We start from the raw sequence: 22,527 nt of genomic DNA, 5'->3' as shown, positions 1-22,527 counted from the left end.
TGCTTGAACCCAGGAGACATAGGTTTTACAGTCAGCTGAGATTGCTCACTGTACTCCAGCCTAGGTGACACAGCAGGACTCTGTCTCTAAAAAAATATAAACAAACAAACAAATAAATAAATGGATCTAACAGACATTTACAAAACATTTCATCCATCAGCTGCAGAACACACATTCTCCAGGATAGACCATCTGTTAGGCCAAAAAACAAGTCCTAATAAATTTTGTAAAAGTATCTTAGATCACAATGAAATAAAACTATAAATCAATAACAAAAGAAATTTTGGGAACTGTACAAATAAATGGAAATTAAACAACATGCTACTGAATGACCATTGGGGGTCAATTAAAAAATTAAGAAGGAAATAACTTTCTCAAATGCAATGAAAATGAAAACACCATATACCAAAACCTAAGGGATATAGCAAAAGCAGTGTAAGAGGGAAGTTTACTGCAATAAACATCTATGGCAAAAAAGTAGGAAGATCTCAAATACTTAACGATGCACCTCAAGGAACTAGAAAAGCAAGAAAAAAACCAACCCTGAAATTAGCAGAAGGAAAGAAATAAGATCAGACCAGAACTAAAAGGAAGAAAGACTAAAAAAGAAAAAAGAAAAAAAAATTACAAAGGATCAACAAAATGAAAAGTTGGTTCTTCAAAAAGACAAAACGAGTAAACTGTTAGGTAGACTAACCAAGAGGAAAAGAAAATCCAAATAAACAAAATCATAAATGATAAAAGAGACATTATAACTGAGACCACAGAAATAACAAAGAATCGTTAAAGACTATTAGGACCAATGAACGACAGGCTAACAAACTGGAAAACCTAGAGGAAAAAGATAAATTCCTTGACACAGACAACCTACTGATATTGAACCAGTAAGGAAAAGAAAACCTCAACAGATAAATTCTTGGTAATGAGGTTGAATTGGAAACAAAAAGTCTCTCAACAAACGGAAACCAGGTAACATCACCGCTAAATTCTACCAAACCTATAATGAAGAACTAATACCAATTTTCTCAAAATGGCCCAAAAAACTGAAGAGGATTCTTCCTAACTCATTCAATGAGGCCAGCATCATTCCAATAACAAAACCAGACAAGGACACAACAAAAAAAAAAGAAAACAAGAGTCCAGCAGTCATGATAAACACAGATGCAAAAATCATCCACAAAATACTACCAAACTGAGTCCAAGAACACATCAAAAAGATAACACACCATGATCAAATGGGATTTATGCCTGGGAGGCAAGGATGATTCAACATATGCAAATTAATAAATGTGATACAATCAATAGAATGAAGGACAAAAACCACACAATAGTTTCAGTAAGTACAAAAAAAGAACTTCATGAAGTTCAAGATCCTTTCATGATGAAAAAAAAAAAAACAACTCTCAGCAAATTCACATAGAAGGAACATACTTCAATCAATAAAGGTCATATACGACAAACCCACAGCTAATATCATACTGAAAGGGGAAAAGCTGAAAGCCTTTCTTATAAGAACTAGAATAAGACAAGGATACCCCACTTTCAACTACTCAGAGCCTTGCTCTGTCACCCAGGCTGGAGTGCAGTGGCACAATCTCGGCTCACTGCAAGCTCCGCCTCCCAGGTTCACGCCATTCGCCTGCCTCAGCCTCCCAAGTAGCTGGGACTACAGGTGCCTGCCACCACGCCCAGCTAATTTTTTTGTATTTTTAGTAGAGACGGGGTTTCACCATGTTAGCCAGGATGGTCTCGATCTCCTGATCTCGTGATCTACCCGCCTCGGCCTCAACTACTCTTAATCAACACAGTACTGGAAGTACTGGAAGTCCTAGACAGAGCATCAGGCAAGAGAAAGAAATAAAAGCCATATAAATTGGTAAACAGGAAGTCAAACTGTCCCTCTCTGCAGATGACATGATCTTATATACAGAAAGACCTAGACTCTACCAAAAAACTAATAAAACTGATAAAACAAATTCAATAAAGTTGCAGGACACAAAATTCACATACAGAAATGACTAGCATTTCTATACACCAATAATGAACCAGCTGAAAAAGAAATCAAGAAAGCACTCTCATTTACTATAGCTACTAAAAAAAATTAAATACCTGAGAATAAATCTAACTAAAAAAGTGGAAGACCTCTGTAACTAAAACTACAAAACACTGATGAAAGAAATTCAAGAGGACACCAAAAATTGGAAAGATATCCATGCTCATGGATTGGAAGAGTTAATATTGTTAAAATAGCAGTATAGACCAGGCGCAGTGGCTCATGCCTGTAATCCCAGCACTTCGGGAGGCTGAAGTGGGTGGATCACCTGAGGTCAGAAATTCAAGACCAGCTTGGCCAACATGGTGAAACCCTGTCTCTACTAAAAATACCAAAAAAAAAAAAAAAAAAAAATTAGCTGGGTGTGGTGGTGCAAGCCTGTAATCCTAGCTACTTGGGAGGCTCAGGCAGGAAAATTGCTTGAACCCAGGAGGTGGAGGTTGCAGTGAGCCAAGATCATGCCACTGCACTCCAGCCTGGGCGATGAAGCAAGACTCTGTCTCAAAATAAATAAATAAAAAATAAAACAGCAATATTACCCAAAGCAATCAAGTAATTCAATGCAATCTTTATTGAAATACCAATGACATGCTTTACAGAAATAAAACAAAATTCTAAAATTCATTTGGAATAACAAAATATCCTGAATAGCCAAACCAATAGTGAGAAAAAGAGAACAAAGCTGGAGGCATCATACTACCTAATTTCAAAAAATAAACTACACAAACCTACAGTAACCAAACAGCATGATATTATTGTAAATACAGATCCCAATGGAACAGAGAACCCAGAAATAAATCCATGTATTTACAGCCAACTCATTTTCAACAAAGGTACCAGGAACAAACATTGGGGAAAAAACACCCTATTCAGTAAATGGTGCTGGAAAAATTGGATATCCACACGCACAAGAATAAAACTAGACTCCATCTCTCACCACATGCAGAAATCAAGTCAATATGGATAAAAAACCTAAATGTAAGACCTGAACCTATAAAACTAGTAGAAGAAAACATAAGGCAAATGCTTTTGGACATTGGTCTAGGCAAAGACTTCAAAAGCATAGGCAACAAAAACAAAAACAGACAAGTGGGGCTATTTAAACTATTAAGCTTCTGCACAGCTAATGTTAACAATCAACAGAACGAAGAGACAATGTGGTGAATGGAAGAAAATATTTTCAAAGTGTTCATTAGACTAGGGACTAATATCCAAAATTTACAAGGAAATCAAACAATTCAACAGCAAAAGAACATATCCCATTATAAAGTGGGCAATGATTAGAATAAACATTTCTCAAAAGAAGACATACAAACAGCCAAGAAGTATATTTAAAAATGCTCACCATGAGTAATCATCAGGGAAGTTCAAGTCAAAACCATAATGACATTTCATCCCACCCCAGTTAGAATGACTATTATCAAAATGACAAAAACATAACAAACGCTGGTGACGATGCAGAGAGAAGGGAACTTTTATATGGAGTTAGTGGGAATATAAACTAGTATAGAGCCACTACGGAAAACAGTGTAGAGGTTTCTCAAAAACTAAAATAAAACTACCATATGAACCAGCAATCTCACTACTGAGTATTCTTCCAAAGGAAAGGAAATCAGTGGGATCCTGCAACCCCATGTTGACCGTAGCACTATTCACAATAGCAAATATATGGAATCAACCTAAGTGTCTACCAGCAGATGAATGAATAAAGAAAATGTGGTATGTGTGCACAATGAAATATTATTCAGCCATAAAAAAGAATGAAAACCTGTCATTTGCAACAACATGAATGGAAATGGGGGTCATTTTGTTAAGTGAAATAAGACAGGCACAGAAAGTCAAATATCCTATGTTCTCATATATGTGAGACGTTGATGTCATGGAGGTAGAGAGGAGAATGACGATTATCAGAGCTGGGAAGGGTAGCGTAGGAAGGAATAGGGACAGGGTCAGTTAATGGGCACAAACATACAGTTAGATAGAATGAATAAGTTGCGGTGTTTCATAGTACAGTAATGTGACTATAGTTAATAATCTATTGTATATTTCAAAATAGCTACAAGAGATGAGTTGAAATGTTCCCAATACAAAGAAATGATAAATATTTGGGGTGATGAATTTCCTAATTACCCTAATTTGATCATTATTTATTGTATGCATGTATCAAAATGTGAAATGTACCTCATAAATATGTACAACTACTATGTATCAATTTAAAAAATGAGTGGGGCCCAGTGGTTCATGCTTGTAATCCCAGCACTTTGGGAAGCTGAGGCAAGAAGATCACTTGAGGCCAGGAGTTTGAGACCAAACTGGGCAACATAACAAGATCCTGTCTCTGGGAAAAAAAAAAAAAAAGCCAGGCATGGTGTTATGTGCCTGTAGTCTCAGCTACTCAGGAGGCTGAGGTAGGAGGACTGCTTGAGTCCATGAGTTCAAAGCTGCAGTGAGCTATGACTGTACCACTGAACCCCAGCCTGGGGAAGAGAGTGAGACCCTGTCTCAAAAAATAAATATATAAATCAAAAAATTTTTAAATGTAAAAAACAAAAAACAATAAAGAAGCTCTGAAGTATTCCAGTGGATATTCAATCCCTTCCATACTTCATCCTGCTCCCCAAAAGCTTCTTGTACTAATTCTAATGTTTCAAAGTGAAGCCCTTGTGTCACATATAATATTTTTTTCATGTCTTTTCCAATTAACCTAACAAATGTTTTAAACAGGCAACATAATCACAGAGTTAAAACTTTTAAGTTGCAAAATGGCCTTGTTATGGACTGAATGTTTGTGCCCTGCCTCCCAAACTTGGTATGTTGAAATCCTAACCCCTAGTGTGATGGTATTGGGAGGTAGAGCCTTTAAGAAGTAATTATGTAATAATTTACGAGAGCAGGGCCCTCATGAATGGGATTCATGCCTTTATAAAAGGGACCCCAAGACAACTCCCTCATTCTTTCTGCCATATGAGGCTACAAGGAGATGTCAGCAGTCTCCAACCCAGAAAAACCCTCTCACTAGAATCCAACCCCACTAGCGCACTGGTCTCAGATTTCCAGTTTCCAGAACTGTGAGAAATAAACTTCTGTTGTTCATAAGCCAATCAGTCTATCGGGCTTTGTTATAGTGGCCTGAACTAGATAGGTATGTAATGAAAAGTTTCCCTCCTTACTTTTATTCCTAGTTATCTGGTTCCCTTCTCTAAAGGCTTCAAGAAATATTTTATGCATACACAAGCAATATGTATTTATGTAAAGATCAGCCTCATTTCCTCCCATTTTAATACCAAGAATAGGCAGCATATTACATATTGTTCAGCACCTTGCTTTTTCACTAAATATATCTTGCAGATTATTCTACACAAAATATTCTTTATTCCTTTTATGGCTGAAGGGTATTCCAAAGCAGAAATGTAATATATTATTAACCCCTTACTGACAGTGATTTAGTGTCCCCCTTCATCTTATGTAACGAATGAGTTGCAATGAACAGTCTTGTATATATGCCATTTCTAAATTCTTCATGTAGGTTAGTACTGTTGTTTTAGGTATTATATGACATGATTTGTGAAAAAAAAGCTGAAAATCTACCTTAGTTTCCATGTTGAGGAGATGAAGTCCTTTTATATTCACTCCTACATACACAGGGATGACTTTATGATTGCTGGGGCTTGCCTTTGTAAATATCTGTCCTGTGAAAAATGCTGCTCCATAAGTAGGAATTTCCCAGCAATTCTGTAAGAACATGCGCTGAAGGTGATGCATTTCTTTACTGACACCTTCACTTGTACTAAGATTCTAAAAACAAACAAAGTAAATTAAAAATAAGAGATATGAAAGGAAAATGTACCACTGATAATCCAAATAGATCAACTAAGCAGTTTCTAAAATCAAGACTGCCCCTAAAGAATAAAATTACGGCACATTATATTAGGAGTACTTTTTCTCTTGCGATGTTAATATTAAAAAAAAATCGCCAGGCACGGTGGCGCAAGCCTGTAATCCCAGCACTTTGGGAGGCCGAGACGGGCGGATCATGAGGTCAGGAGATTGAGACCATCCTGGCTAATGCGGTGAAACCCCGCCTCTACTAAAAAAATACCAAAAAAAAGACTAGCTGGGCGAGGTGGTGGGCGCCTGTAGTCCCAGCTACTCGGGAGGCTGAGGCAGGAGAATGGCGTAAACCCGGGAGGCGGAGCTTGCAGTGAGGTGAGATCGGGCCACTGCACTCCAGCCTGGGCGACAGGGCGAGACTCTTTCTAAAAAAAAAAAAAAAAAAATCAAGGTCTAAAATATTGTCTATGCTATTGGGTTTTAATTGCTTCACAGGCATGGATAGTGTATTATTTCAAATTTTTATCTTTAGTCCTTACCACAGTATTCGGCATGCAGAAGGTATTCAGTAAAAGATTATATATTACTAAAAATAAAAATACCTTGCTACTTTCAATTTCAAGCATTGTGAACTAGAAGATACATTTTTAATTTCAGGACTATAAATTTAATCTACCTATGTTTAAAATTAATAACACTAACAAAGTTTCAACTAGGCTATAAAGCATCTTCATTTCTATTAAACAGCTTACCTTGTATTCATGAAGTATGCGATTTGTCCAGTGAGGTGCCTTACTTTTCAGTTTGGTAACAGGTACGATGGATTTTAGATTTTCTTCACTGTAAGCACACATGCCAACATCCTTTAAATAAATCATCTTTAGTAGCTAAAGAATAGTAATCATTCTGTTACAAATGGCTTTCAGTAACGTAATTTTTAAGCTGAAAAATACTTTGCTGTAAAATATCAGAGAACTCTAAAATGTTAAGCAAAAGCCACAAATCTCATATTATCAATTTAGATAAATGTTTCTTCTTTCAATAACCAGAAACTATTTTTGAAAATTGAAAACCACAATAACCAAATTCAGATATGCTTAAAACCTCAGTGTTTTCTCTCAAAGACTGAACATAAAACCAGTTTTTATGGTGGGATTCTTAAGTACATCTGTCTTATAAAATTTTTTACTACTTATTCAAGTCAGGTTTTAGTGAACTTATTTAAGCATAAAAAAAGATAAAATATAAAGTGTATCAACTATAGTCAAATATAAGAAAAGTACATTTGGAGAATGTAACTTTAAGAATGCTTTACTGTAATGTTTTCTTTTCTCATTCTACATCTTATATTATTTAATTCCAAACCAATGTAACGTATAAATATTTTCTAACAACATTTTTAAACTTTCTTCGTTAAACAGAATCTTGACCATAGCACAAAACCATGCATAATATTAAATACTTACTTTAGGAAACCTTGCTTGTGTTTTTTACTCTCATAATTTCCATAGACTATTTGCAAAAGCAGACTCGCCAATGTTATCAGCTTAGCATCAGGAGCTGTATAAAAGCCCTTCAATAAATTATATCTGGCTTCATCAAAGAGAATAAGAATAGCTAGCGGGTCTTCAATCTTAAGAGAAAAAAGTGTAATTTAGTTATTAGGCTACAATTTCTCTTTACAAATGAACAATTTAATATGGCAAAACAAAACTACACATTTGTATATAAATGAGCTGTTAAGCAAAGGTTGGCAAACATTTTTTTGTTAAGGCCCAGAAAGTAGTATTTTAAGCTTTGTAAGCTATATAATTGCTGTTGCAACTAATCAACTCTGGCACTGTAGCACAAAGAAAGCCACAGGTGATACATCAACAAATGGGTACGGCAGTGTTCTAATAAAACTTTATGTAGGAATACTGAAATACGAATTTCAAACAATTTCGCATGATAGGAAATACTGTTCTTTTGATTTTTTTAACAATCAAAAAACATTAAAAAAATTAGCTTGTGAGGTATACAAAAACTGGCAAAATATGGCTATAAGCTATAGTTTGCTAACCTGGTTGTCTAAGAAATATTATCATCAGTTTATAAATATGGATAATTTTAGCAAAATTTTACCTAAATTTTGTATTACTGAAACATTTTCTATTAACTGTGCCAGTAGTGGACTTCAAAGAAGATACAGTAGTGGACTTCAAAGAAGATAAAAGGAAGTATCTTAATTTCCAAAGGACAAATGCATTTTTAAAAAGTCTGTTGTAAGACATTTTAAATTTTGACTAAAAAGACTATGTACTTTCAAATATTAATAATATTCAAGAAGAGTAAATGTTTGTTTTGTTTTTTTGAGATAGGGTCTTGCTCTGCCAGACAGGCTAGAGTACAGTGGCATGAACATGGCCTACTGCAGACTCGACCTCCTAGGCTCAAGCTATCTACCTGCCTCAGCCTCCCAAGTAGCTGGGACAAGAGGTGTGCACCACCACACCTGGCTAATTTTTAAATTTTTTGAAGACAGAAGGTCTTGCCATGTTGCCTAGGCTGGGCTCAAGCAGTACTCTCACCCTAGCCTCCCAAAGTGTTGGGATTACAGGTGCTAGCCACTGCGCCTGGCCTAAATCTTTTTTTTTTTTTTTTTAATTTTAAAAACTTTAAAGTTTATCCAATAAGATTAATAAAGATTGAGAAATCCTGGCCTACAGAATACATTCCTACTTGTACACAGTCACCAGTTATAAAGTTTCTGAATAAATACTTAAAGTATTTCCAAATACAATTCACAATGATCCCAAGCTTGAATAAAAATGATTTTTGCAGCCAGGTGCAGTGGCTCATGCCTGCAATTCTAGCACTTTGGGAGGCCGAGGCGGGTGGATCATGAGGCCAGGAGATCGAGACCATCCTGGCTAACACGGTGAAACCCCGTCTCTACTAAAATACAAAAAATTAGCCAGGCGTGGTGGCGGGCACCTGTAGTCCCAGCTACTGGGGAGGCTGAGGCAGGAGAATGGTGTGAACCTGGGAGGCAGTGCTTGCAGTGAGCCGAAATTGCGCCACTGCACTCCAGCCTGGGTGACAGAGAGAGACTCTGTCTGAAAAAAAAAAAAAAAAAAAAAATTATTTTTACAACATTACCTGAAATAATACTATTTTTCTATCTGAAAATACTGTATGCAATAGTAAAAAAACATTTCATGGGAAAAAAATGAAGGGGACTGTTTTAGATTAAAAGAGACTAAAGAGACATCCAAATATAAAGCATGAGCCTTGACTAGATCCTGGGGCGGGGAGGTATAAAAGTATTTTGAAACAACTGGGAAAAATCTGAATTTGAATCAGATATTATGTAATTATGGAATTATTAATTTTATTAGGTTGGAAATGTTATTGTAAATAAGGTAGAGATGTCCTTATTCTTAGAAGATGCATGCCAAAATATGTAGGAATGACACCTGCAACTCACTTTAAAATGATTCACAAAGAAAGTAAATATAGTAAAGCCAATTGTTAACAACTAGTGATCTAATGAATGGTAAATGGTGTAAACTGTATTACTTTCTAATATGCCTTTGGCTTTTCAAATTTCTCAAAATAAAATGGAAAAAGATTGAATGAAAGCATGTTTTCTAATAAAAACTGACATCGTATATTTGAAGAATATGAGTAGATAATAACAGTTACAATTCCCAATACCATGTTCAAAGAGTTTTAGTCTCCATTTTTAAATTTCTAATGAAATCAGGATGTTTTCATCCTAAAAGGATGATGCTAAACAATAAGTGGAATTCTGTTTTTCAGATGGTACAAACAGGAATTTCTTAATTATATAATAAGTGAAAGAACACAACTGCTTTACCAGATTATCATGACATTCTGGTTTACCATAAGAACTTACTAAACCTTGCTTCCTTTTTACTTGAGTCTCCTTTATTTTAAAATTATGCAATTTATCATCCAAGTATTATCATTACTGCTCCTTTTCTCTACCAGTGAACTATTAAAATATTACTTGGGACGAGAAGGCAGACTGAGTAAACTTAGATTATGTGCAGATTTTATAGATATCATACTTTTTTTAAGTTATAGGGTAAAACAGATATAACATTTGTCATTTGAACCATTTTTAAGTGTGAGATTCAATGGCATTAATTATATTCACAACGTTGTGCTACCATCACTACTATCTAGTTCCATGTAGTTTATATCACCCCAAAGAGAAAGTCTGTTAACTGGTAAGAACTTCCCACCCCTCCCCCAGCCCAGCACCTCTGATAACCTCCAATCTATTTTTCCCCTTTATGCCTTTGCCTATTCTAGATTACTAAAGTAGAATTAAATATTTGTTATTTTGTGTCTGGCTTATTTAGTATAATGTTTTCAAGGTTCACTCATGTTGTCACATGTATCACAACTTCATTCCTTAATTACTCTATTTGTACGTATAGACCACATTTTGTTTGTCCACTCATCTGTTAATGGACACTTAGGGTGCCTCTACCTTTTTGGTTATTATGAATAATGCTGCAGTGACATAAAAGTATGTTTGAATCCTTGTTTTCAATTATTTCAGGCATATATCTAGGAGTGGAATTGCTGGATCATATGGTAATTCCAGTTTTAGATTTTTGAAGAACTACTGTTTTCCACAGTGGCTGCACAATTTTACATTCCCACCTGCAATGTACCAGGGTTCCAATTTCTCTACATTTTTACCAACTCATTACTTTCTGTTTTGTTTTTTATAGTCACCCTAGTGGGTGTGGTTTCTCATTGAGGTTTTAATTTGCATTTCCCTAATAACTAATGATGCTGAACATCTTTTCCTGTGCTTGTTGGCTATTTATATATTCAAGTCCTTCGACCTATTTTATTTACAGACAGGGTCTTGCTCTTTCATCCAGCCTAGAGTGCAGTGGTTGATCATAAATAACTGTAACACTGAACTCCTGGGTTCAAGTGATCCTCCCGTCTCACTCTCGAGTAGCTAGGACTACAGGTGTGTGCCACCATGCCAGGCTACTTAAAACAAACAAAAAAAGAAACTTTTTTGTAGAGACAGGGTCTCACTATGCAGCCAGGCTGGTCTCAAATTCCTGGCCTCAAGTGAGACTCCCACCTCATCCTTCCAAAGCACTGAGATTACAGAAGTGAATCAGCACACTTGGCCTACTTTTTTTTTTTTTTGAGACAATCTTGCTCTATTACCAGGCTGGTGTGCAGTCATGTGACATTGGCTCATTGTAACCTCTCCCTCCCAGACTCAAGCGACCCTCCCACCTCTGTCTCCTGAGTAGCTGGTACTACAGGTGTGTGACATCATGCCTGGCTAATTTTTTAAGTTTTTTATAGAGATGAAGTCTCACTATGTTGCCCAGGCAGGTCTCAAATTCCTGGGCTCCCATGATCCTCCCATCTCAGCCTCCCAAAGTGCTGGGATTACAGGAGTGAGCTACTGCACCAAACCCTGACCATTTTTAATCGGGTTGTTGGCCTTTTTATTGTTGAGTTGTAGGAGTTCTTTGTATATTCTGGATAGTAAACCCTTATCTATGATTTCCTAATATTTTCTCCCATTCTGTTGCTTTTCACTTTCTTAATAATGTCCTTTAAAGCACAAAAGTTTCTGATTTTGATAAAGTTTAACTTACCCAATATTTATTTTGTTGTTCATGCTTCTGTTGTCATATCTGACTCCACTGCCTAATCCCAAGGTCATGAAGATTTATCCCTATGTTTTCTTCTGAGTTTTATGGTTTTAGCACTTATATTTAGGTCACTGATGCATTTTAATTTATTATTATTGTATTTGAGATGGAGTCTCACTTTGTCACTGGAGTACAGTGGCGCAATCTTGGCTCACTGCAACCTCCACCTCCCAGGTTCATGCAATTCTCGTGCCTCAACCTCCTGAGTAGCTGTGACTACAAAGGTGTACTACCACGGCTGGCTAATTTTTTGTATTTTTAGTAGAGATGGGGTTTTGCCATGTTGGCCAGGCTGGTCTAGAACTCCTGTCCTCAAGTGATCCACCCGCCTCGGCCTCCCAAAGTGCTGGGGTTACAGTTGTGAGCTACCACACCCAGCCATTTTAACTTTTTATATGGCATGAGGTTGGGGTCCAATTTCCTACTTTTGCAATGTGAACCTACAGTTATACCAGCACCATCTGTTGAAGAGACTATTCTTTCTCCATTAGATGAGCCTGGCAGCCTTCTCAAAAATCTACTGGCTGTACATGTATGGGTTTATTTCTGAAAACTCAATTCTGTTCCAATGGTCTGTATGTTTATCCTTATGCTAGAGTACCACAATGCTTTTGATTACTTAGCTTTGTGCTGTGCTTTGAAATTGAGTAATGTCAGTCTCTCAACTTGATTCTGCTTTATTCAAGATTGCTTTGGCTATTTGAGGCCACTTGCAATTAATGTGGATTTGAGTACTGTCCGTTCCACTTTAACAAAAAAGGCTATTGGAATATTGTTAGGGATTGCATTAAATCTGTAGAGCACTTTGCTAGTAGTGACATCTTAATGACACTAACTATTCCTATCATTGAACACAGAGATGTCTTTCCAGATATTAGGTTTTATTTTTCAGCAATGTTTTAGTTTTCAGTGTACAAGTCTTGAACTTCTTCTGTTAACTTATTCCTGGGTATTATATTCTTAGATGCTATTTTAATGGACTTCTTAATCTCTTTCTTGTATTATTCTTTGCTGGTGTATAGACAACAGATTTTGTGTGTTGAGCTTATACCTTGAAACTTCGTTGAATTAATTTATTAGCTCTAGCGTTCTTGTGGATTCTTTGGGAATTCCTATGTATACGTCATTTGCCAAAAACTAAGGTCTTGATTATTGGTGAAAGTGGGTATCTTAATTTTGTACCTTATCTTAGGAGGACAGTTTTCAGTCTTTTACCATTGAATATGATGTTAGCTGTGGGTTTTTCATGAACACCCTTTATCATGCTGAAAAGTTCGCTTGAATTCCTAGTTTTCTGAGAGTTTTTTAAATCATGAAAGGGTGTTGGATTTTGTCATATGCCTTTCTGGATCTCGTGTTTTCTTCCCTCCCTTTCATTCTATTAATGTGATTCTAACACATTTTAACAAATAATGAAGCCCTTAGTTTTGGTAAATTTCATAGCAATTTTATGTGACTCCTAGTGTATCTGGCTGAAAGGATCAACTCTATCTTTGGCTTGATAATATAAAAAGAGCAATATACATAGTTATGTATAAAATGTTAAACAAGTTTGGACATGGCTGTTGAAATTTTCTTGTGCTAAAATTGGTTTAACTGTGTTTGTTTAATATTCCCTGAGAATAAAGAATTAAGAAATGTATTCTATTTTTATCTTCACTAACACTGTAAGACCATGAAACAATTTCACCATATTTAGATTATCATGCCTAATTTAAGCTGTTATAATCTCTCCCTTGTCCATTCATCCTTTTTTTTTTTTTTTTTTTTTTTAAGATGGAGTCTCATTCTGTCATCCAGGTCATCCAGGCTGGAGTGCAGTAGCACGATCTCGGCTCACTGCAACCTCCGCCTCCCAGGTTCAAGCAATTCTCTGCCTCGGCCTCCCAAGTAGCTGAGATTACAGGCGACCGCCACCACGCCTGGCTAATTTTTGTATTTTTAGCAGAGACGGGGTTTCACCATCTTGGCCAGGCAGGTCTTGAATTCCCGACCTCGTGATCCACCCTCCTTGGCCTCCCAAAGTGCTGGGATTACCGGCATGAGTCACTGTGCCTGGCCCATTCATCCTTCTTATGGCATTATGTCACTTCTTCCTCTCTAAAATCCACAGTAGTTCAAATAGAAATATACTTGTCTGGACAGACTTCTTTTTATCAAATGTAAATACTATTCTCATTTTTCACTATGTACAGAGTTCCCTGTTTGAGTTAAGACGAACTACTTAGCCTAGGCACAGTGGCTCACGCTTGTAATCCCAGCACTTCGGGAGGCCAAAGTTGGCAGATCACTTGAAGCCAAGGGTTCAAGACTAGCCTGGCCAACACGGCGAAACCCTGTCTCTGCTAAAAATACAAAAAAAGTTAGCTGGGTGTGGTGGCCCACGTCTATAATCCCAACTACTTGGGGGAGGTTGAGGCACGAGAACTGCTTAAATCTGGGAGGTGGAGATTGTAGTGAGCTGAGATTGTGCCACTCCAGCCTGGGAGACAGAGCAAGACTCAGTCTCAAAAAAAAAGAAAAAGAAAAAGAAAAAAAGAAAGAGCCACTTATGGACTGTTAAGAATGACTTTTACATTGTTCCCTTTGCAGTATACCAGGATGTTTTTTCTGTTGTCTCCCACACCAGTGTTTCTCTTTCTTCCTTCAAAATGTATACAACTGATTAGCCCTTTATTAAGTTTATCCTTGACAGTGTACTTCCTAACTAGTCTTAAACAATTTTTTTCCAGTATAATTTGGCTCCACATCTGATTGCTAATTTTCTTTAGGATAGCCTCCCTAATTCTTTTGTATTCTTAAGACAATGGGAGTGGAAATGAAAAATCCCAACCAAGGGCTTTGTAAGTAGACCAACCGAAATTCCACCAATTATTACAGGGATGTAAGGATCGATATAAGGATGTAAGGATCGATATAAGGATGTAAGCACAATTTCTGCCTCTAGTACTTACAATAGAAATGCAATAGATTTTGTGCATTTAAATAACTGTAAATAAGATTTCCAAGCAAACCTGTTTTTCAACCTCCAAAGGAAGTCTCACATCTCTTCTTAGAAAAAGCTGAGATGTTTCCCTTTGAGGATCCAGATTAGTCAATTCAGCAAGTATTTCTGGCCAGTCACGAACATGTTGCAAGGGTTTATGATACGGTTTGAGTTGAAGGCCTGAAAAACATCTTTCCTTTTATAAATGATAACGTAAAAAACTCAACTATATCAATGCATAGAAACTCTGTAATAAACTATCTGCACTTCTGTACTGAATACTCACAAATTAAATTTAAATCTAAAATTAACATTTTAATCAATATTACTACCCAATTTGTGGTTAACTGCTTATTATCAAGAACATAAGAATTATTAAAAATAATTCTTACATAAAATTTATCAAATGTATATGAAATCCTTAATTCCATTATAGCCTATTTAATTATGACATAAGTAGAATTCCTAATTAAAAAGATACAACTAAGCCATTAAATATCCAATCATATCCATCAATTAAATTCTGTATGTAAGTGTAATACTTTGAAGAACAAATATATAGTGTCATTAGGTTGATTTTAAATAAAAGGTTGATTTTTAAATAGAAAACTCATGTAAGAGAAAAGAACATTTGTATTATTTCAAAATGAGCACAAAGAATAAAGGCAAGTTGCATGAGCACAACATTTAATGGCATTCAAATCAAATGCTATTGCCACAGAAGAAAAGTTTTCTTTTTTAATTATTAAAAAATGCTTTGAATGAAGCAGGAAGGGGGTGGGCAGGGACTTACCTCTATATTTATATAAAAGAGAAGAACATTGTATTATTCAAAATTTAAGAGTCAAGAATAAAAAGAAGTTATATTTTTTACCAACCCACTCCCAAAAGGGAATAACGAGGTTTACTAAAACATAATAAAAACTTTCTTACTGAGGTTTTCTGAACAAATCCATATAGTGAAATATTGCTGAGTTTCTTGAGAGAGACGCATTCCTTCCATTATCTGCTGCACTGTGGTATTATTTCCATGCTTCAATTCAACAGAACGATATGACCCATCCATTCTGTATATTCGAACTTTTTCATACTACAAGAAATGATAACTTATGTAACCAGCTTAAAAAATTATACATCACAATCTAACAAGATACTTTCCTTCAACTTCATGTGCTTTATTATAGATTTCTAACATGAAAAATATCAGAAACACTGTTACAAGTGAGAATCTGTTGGTGATATTTTAAAAACATTTTACTGGCTAGGCACGGTGGCTCACGCCTGTAATCCTAGCACTTCGGGAGGCTGAGGCGGGCGGATCATGAGGTCAGGAGATCGAGACCATCTTGGCTAATACAGTGAAACCCCGTCTCTACTAAAAACACACACATACACACACAAAAAAATTAGCTGGGCATGGTGGTAGGTGCCGGTAGTCCCAGCTACTCAGAAGGCTGAGGCGGGAGAATGGTGTGAACCCCAGAAGGCAGAGCTTGCAGTGAGCCGAGATCATGTCACTGCACTCCAGCCTGGGCAACAGAGCGAGACTCCATCTCAAAAAACAAAAAACAAACCATTTTACTTCCATTAGTTGTATTTTCTAAAATATTTTCTTCTGGATGTTCCAGAAATAAGTTGGGAAACTAAGGAGAATGACTTAAAAAAATACTCAAAGTCAAATTCTTTTGACAGGATGTTTTAGCACCTTTAATGTACAATGTAAATATCATACGAGAAACACAAACTTGGTTACTGTATCTAGTGTTAGCTGAGTACTTCATGAGTCTAGTGGGTCACAAATAATACAACAGAAATGTGTACCACCAATAACTTGTCCTAAGAGGAATTTGTGACGGAACACTTTGCAGGTAAAAGTTATCAATGAACTTTGAGCCAGTTTCCTTCCCCCAGTTTAGAAAACTGCACAGAGTAGTAGCTTTCTCAATGGATTTTTATTGTTATAGGAAGTAACTGATGTCCCCAAATAACTTCCAGGACAGTGCACTTTGGATAAAAGAACTTCAACCCTCCTACCTTATTCATTCACAATTATAAAGACTATATCAGGGATAAAAATGAGTTAAAACTACATAGTTAGAAAATAAATTGCAATGAAGTATAACATAAGGGTACCTGTACTGCTTGTCTATTTCCTTGACTGTCTTATGCTCCTGGAGTAAGTGTTTTGACAAAATGCGTAAGTGTGCGGCATGCGTGTAACATTAAAGGCAGAGATCATATATTCCTGATAATTTTCAGCATTTTGTCATGTTAAATCCGCAGAGATACTCAACAAATACTTACTGTATAGTTGTTGGTTAATGCCCGGAGAGGCTTAGGTAAAGGGTTATATCTGTTAGTATAAACCCTTTATCCTTTATTTGTTGGTATAAATCTTTTTATTTCAAACAGTTTTTAAACTAATGATAGCCAGGAGTGGTGGCACATGTCTGCAGTCCCAGCTACTCAAGAGGCCAAGATGGGAGGACTGCCCAAGCCTAGAAGGTTGAGGCTGCAGTGCATCATGATTGTCTGTGAACAGCCACTGTACTCCAGCCTGGGCAACATAGTGAGACTCTGTCTCATAAAATAAAACAATTAAATTAATGATTTTATAATCATTATAACTCTTAGGCATAATTGAGTTTCTTCTCATTGTTAACCTTCTGTATTTTAATGTCACTACAATTACAAATTAAGCTTTATGCCTCTAAATACAATTATTATTTTAATAGCTATATGTGCATTCGATTTATGAGTTTATTTCCAGTTGTAATTAGATGAAAAGGCCAGGTTGAGTTAGCAGAATAAAAAAGCTTGGAAACACCTATTTTACTTTTATGAGGAGGAAAATGAGTCTGTTATATATAAACTAACTTGCTGAGACTAAATGAATGAATGATATGCAATGCTTTCATTTAAAAATACAAAATGTTGCTTAAAAGGCCTAAGTAGAGGGATATATGTCAATGAATAGATTAAAATTATGTGTAATCAGGCCAGGCGCGGTGGCTCACGCCTGTAATCCCAGCACTTTGGGAGGCCGAGGCAGGCGGATCACGAGGTCAGGTGATCGAGACCATCCTGGCTAACATAGTGAAACCCCATGTCTACTATAATTACAAAAAATTAGCCAGGCGTAGTGGCAGGTGCCTGTAGTCCCAGCTACTTGGGAGGCTGAGGAGGAGAACTGCTTGAACCCGGGAAGTAGAGGCTGCAGGGAGCCAAAATCATGCCATTGCATTCCAGCCTGGGTGACTCCATCTCAAAAAAAAAAAAACAAAAAAAAGCGTAATCAACACATCAAGCGTCGAAATTATATGAAAAATTTAAGAGTTCTGAAAGCTTTATTTACTTATTTTTTGCAAGTCTTAGTTTGTTATGCAAGAATAAATGTCCAAATGTTAGGGATAATAACAAATGAGATACCTATCCAGTCTACAATGAAGTTTATTTGTTTGTTTGTTTGAGACGGAGTCTTGCTTTGTTGCCCAGGCTGGAATGCAGTGGCACAATCTCGGCTCACTGCAACCTCCGCCTCCTGGGTTCAAGCAATTCTCCTGTCTCAGCCTTCTGAGTACCTGGGACTACAGGCGCATGCCACCATGCCCAGCTGATTTTTTTATTTTTCATAGAGATGGGGTTTCACCATGTTGGCCAGGATGGTCTTAATCTCTTGACCTTGTGATCCACCTGCCTCAGCCTCCCAAAGTGCTGGGATTACAGGCGTGAGCCACCATGCCCGGACTACAGTGAGGTTTTATAGCAGTAAAGCCATCTAATCGTTTGTCTTTCCACTCTTGCCACAGATCCTCAAATTTAAATCTTATTAATTTAAATACTATGCTTGGTTCTAACTATGAAGATAATTCTTACAGGCTTGTTAATGGCTTCCTTCAACAATTTAGCAGCTTCTTCCCAGTTATTTTGTTTGTTTTCTTCACAAATATTTAACGGAGATCTTCCTTGCTGGTCTGTTATATGCTAGAAATGTGGGTGGGGAGGGGACAAAAAGGCATTACATATTATGGTATTCTAAGGGAAAATGTCATCCAATTAATCAAAGTTTCATAAAAAAAGAGACTCTTGTCAAGTACTAAGTAAATATTAACCACACTTAGTATGTATTATGTTTAGAATAAACAAGAGTTGCCAAGATAAAAGACTCAAAGCACTAATCAATGTGATTACTGTTTTTTAAAAGTTCTGATAAAGACATAACAAGGGTTTTGTTAATACTATTTTCCTCTTTATGACATACTTTTTATGAATTTCCTTTATGAAATTCTGGAAAATCTTTTTCCTTTTTCAAGATGTTTTTGGAGAAATACAATACAAAATGAAAAGAGGTTAAATTCTACATACATTCTGAAGACAGACTGTGGTGATGGTTGTACAATAATGTAAATGTACTTAATGCCTAAAATGGTTAATGTAAAATTTAGGCATAAATTTTAGATTTAAAAAATCTTAAAAAACTAAAAAAAAAAGTACGTTCAAAAGCACAACTCATATATTCCATTACTTATTCTATAAAGCACAACTCATATATTCTGTTACTTATTCTATAAAGTAATGGAACTTATTTTTATTTTTCAGATGAACTCTCAAGCATACAGTTGAACATTTTAGTGTCATTACTTGTTATTCACTGCTTGAATATTACTTTTAAAAACCTGGAAAATAACTTACTCTATCAATTTCTGGATGGTTTAGGAGAATCTGTACTATTTCAGCATGTCCTCCTCCAGCAGCAAAATGAAGAGGAGAACTAAGTTGTCCATTTAAAAGGTTCGGATTGCACTTTCCTTTCTCTAACAATATGCGAGTGGCCTCAACTTTTCCATACCTGTATGAAAAAACAAACAAAAAACAACAAAAAAACTTACCTAAAAAAGTCATCTGAAATGTTTTTAAAAATCCAAATTTTAAATGATATCTCAAAAAAATCTAAGAATTTTCTAGGACAGACAGCAAAGGATTATTAAGATGCTGACATAATGTTTTCAATAATTAGGGGTTTCTTATTAATTATTCTGATTTAATTAAACTGTTTCTATTTCTGATAAACTGGAAGAAAATATAACCTCAAATACAAGATAGAGCAGATGACAGAGAAACACCCCATGTGAAGTACAAAAGTTAGATACAATTTTAAGCCAAATATAGTTTCAGAAACAGAAAGTAACTTAGTAAGAAAACTTAGTAAGAATGCTTTTCACTTAGGCCTGGCTGTCTACAAAATAGGCCCAAAGACGTAATTCTATATATAGTTGCTATATTAGACAATGTGAGAGAGACAAAGATATATAAAATATGTGGTCTCTACCATGAATGGTTTACAGTGTAATTTGAGGCAAAACATAAACATGGGATAAGTTACATAATGCTGTAAAATTTAAGTATGGTATTGTTAGTCAATGCTTTAAAAAATATCAGAGGCTGGGCGCAGTGGCTCACACCTGTAATCCTAGCACTTTGGGAGGCAGAGGCAGGCGGATCACAAGGTCAGGAGTTCGAGACCAGCCTGACCAACATGGTGAAACCCTGTCTCTACCAAAAATACAAAAATCAGGCAGGCATTGTGGCGCATGCCTGTAATCCCAGCTCCAGAGATATAATCCCAGAAAACGAGATATGATTCAGTCTAGATGGTCCTGTAAAGTGCTCTGATAGAAGAACAAATTGAACTAAATCTTACTATTTTTGAGGCTGAATCTCACTCTGTGCCCAGGCTGGAGTACAGTGGTGCAATCTCAGCTCACTGTAATGTCTGCCACCTGGGTTCAAGAGGTTCTTGTGTCTCAGCCTCCCAAGTAGCTGGGATTACAGGCACGCGCCACCATGCTCAGCTAATTTTTGTGTTTTTAGTAAAGATGGGGTTTTGGCCGGATGTGATGGCTCACGCCTGTGATCTCAACATTTTGGGAGGCTGAGGTGGGCGGATCACAAGGCCAGGAGTTTGAGACCAACCTGGCCAACATAGTGAAACCCTGCCTCTACTAAAAAGACAAAAATTAGCCGGGTGTGGTAGCAGATGCCTGTAATCCCAGCTACTTGGGAGGCTGAGGCAGAATCACTTGAACCCAGGAGGTGGAGGTTGCAGTGAACTGAGACTGCGCCACTGCACTCCAGCCTGGCTGATAGAGCAAGACTCTGTCTCGGTGGGTGGGGTGGGAAGACAGGGTTTCGCCATGTTGCCCAGCCTGGCCTCTAACTCCTGGGCTCAAACAATCCACCTGCCTCAGCCTCCCAAAGTGCTGGGATTACAGGCATGGGCCATAACACCCGGCCTGAACTGGATTTTTAAATAGGAAAGAACTGAAGAGATGAAGAGAGGTAAAATATTTTAGGTAGACAGTAAAGGAGTAAGCAAAGGTCTCAGAAGAGTACAAAGCATACGCACACAGTGAGTGAGTCAACCTCTTGGTTATAGCCAAAGACTTACGTAAAGCTGCAATCTGAAGCAAGGGTAGAAACTAATTTATCGTGTGGAAATAAGAGGGTGAGGTGGGAGGAGGAATGGAAACTTGGTTTTAGTTTTAGATATGGAACATCTGAGGGGAAAACAGCCCATCTTTAGAACTGATTTTCCATCTGTTTTTCCTTTCTTCCCCTTCACAAATACTATGCCTTTTCTATATTCCAAATAAGATACTTTCATCCCACACTTTATTCAGGTGATTTGTTTTGCTCAGGTTTTGCTATTCTTTTTTTTTTTTTAACTTTTATTTTAGACTCTGGGGTACATGTGCAGGTTTGTTATACAGGTAAACTCGTGTCATGGGGGTGTGTCATACAGATTATTCCACCACCCAGGTACTAAGTCTAGTACCCAATAGTTATTTTTTCAGCTCCTCTCCCTCCTCCCGGCTTCCACCCTCAAGGAGGCCCCAGTGTCTGCTGTTCCCTTCTTTATGCTCATGAGTTCTCATCATTTAGCTCCGACGTATAAGTAGGAACACGCGGTATTTTCTGTTCCTGTGTCAGTTTGCTAAAAATAATGGCCTCCAGCTCCATCCATGGTCTTGCAAAGACATGATCTTGTTCTTTTTTCTGTTTGCATAGTATTCTATTTTATATATATATATATATATATATGTACCACATTTTCTTTAACCACTCTGTTATCATGGGCATTTAGGTTGATTGTATGTCTTTGCTATTGAGAATAGTGCTGGAATGAACGTTGCATGTGTGTACATGTGTCTTTATGGCAAAATGATTTATATTCTTCTGGGTATATACACAGTAATGGGATTGCTAAGTCAAATGAAAATTCTGTTTTTAGCTCTCTGAGGAATTGCCATACTGCTTTCCACAATAGTTGAACTAATTTACACTCCCACCAACAGTGTTCCCTTTCTCGGCAACCTTGCCAGTATGTTATTTTTAAGACTTTTTAATCATAGCCATTCTGACTGGTGTGAGATGGTACTTAAACTAAAGAGCTGCTCCGCACAGCAAAAGAAACTATCAACAGAGTAAACAGACAACCTACAGAATGGGAGACAATATTTGCAAACTATGCATCTGACAGAAGTCTAATATCTAGCATCTATAAGAAACTTAACAAATTCATAAGAAAAAAACCACGCCATTAAAAAGTGGGTAATACATGGATACTTTTCTAAAGAAGACATACATGCAGCCAAGACACATATAAAAAAAAGCTCAATATCACTGATCATTAGAGAAACGCAAATCAAAGCCACAATGTTCTTTGCTATTCTTAAGACATCCTTTCCCCCTTCCTGATTTTGTTCAGGTTAAATTCCATTATGCCTCTGAAACAGTTTAAAATCTATCCTCTCTATATTCCCACTACGTTTTAGCATTGTATTTTTGCTTTTTTTTGCAACTTATTTTACCTAATTTCATCCTTGTTTATCCACATCTCCTCTCTATCAGGTTGGAAGCTCCTTGAGGGTAGGGACAGTGTCTTT

The 22,527-nt window shown here is 36.6% G+C and overlaps 1 protein-coding gene across 14 annotated transcripts in view; it reads right to left on the bottom strand.

Annotated features, from left to right (window-relative positions):
- The window catches only part of KRIT1 (KRIT1 ankyrin repeat containing), a 46,518-nt gene that overhangs the window by 8,058 nt on the left and 15,933 nt on the right, over positions 1–22,527 (bottom strand). For all 14 annotated transcript variants that reach the window (XM_017870327.1, XM_017870329.1, XM_017870318.1 and 11 more), the window contains 7 exons: positions 19,274–19,430; positions 18,458–18,565; positions 15,515–15,671; positions 14,610–14,761; positions 7,351–7,517; positions 6,637–6,724; positions 5,642–5,848 (listed from right to left, as the gene is read on the bottom strand). In XM_017870327.1, the coding sequence (XP_017725816.1) occupies positions 5,642–5,848; positions 6,637–6,724; positions 7,351–7,517; positions 14,610–14,761; positions 15,515–15,671; positions 18,458–18,565; positions 19,274–19,430 (1,036 nt within the window). The remainder of the gene's footprint in view (positions 1–5,641; positions 5,849–6,636; positions 6,725–7,350; positions 7,518–14,609; positions 14,762–15,514; positions 15,672–18,457; positions 18,566–19,273; positions 19,431–22,527) is intronic.

This window comes from Rhinopithecus bieti, unplaced genomic scaffold (genome assembly GCF_001698545.2).
Source record: "Rhinopithecus bieti isolate Rb0 unplaced genomic scaffold, ASM169854v2 scaffold_5191, whole genome shotgun sequence".
NCBI lineage: Eukaryota > Metazoa > Chordata > Mammalia > Primates > Cercopithecidae > Rhinopithecus > Rhinopithecus bieti.
The sequence above is the reverse complement of the archived record's forward strand: the minus strand, read 5'-3'. Positions and strand labels throughout refer to the sequence as shown.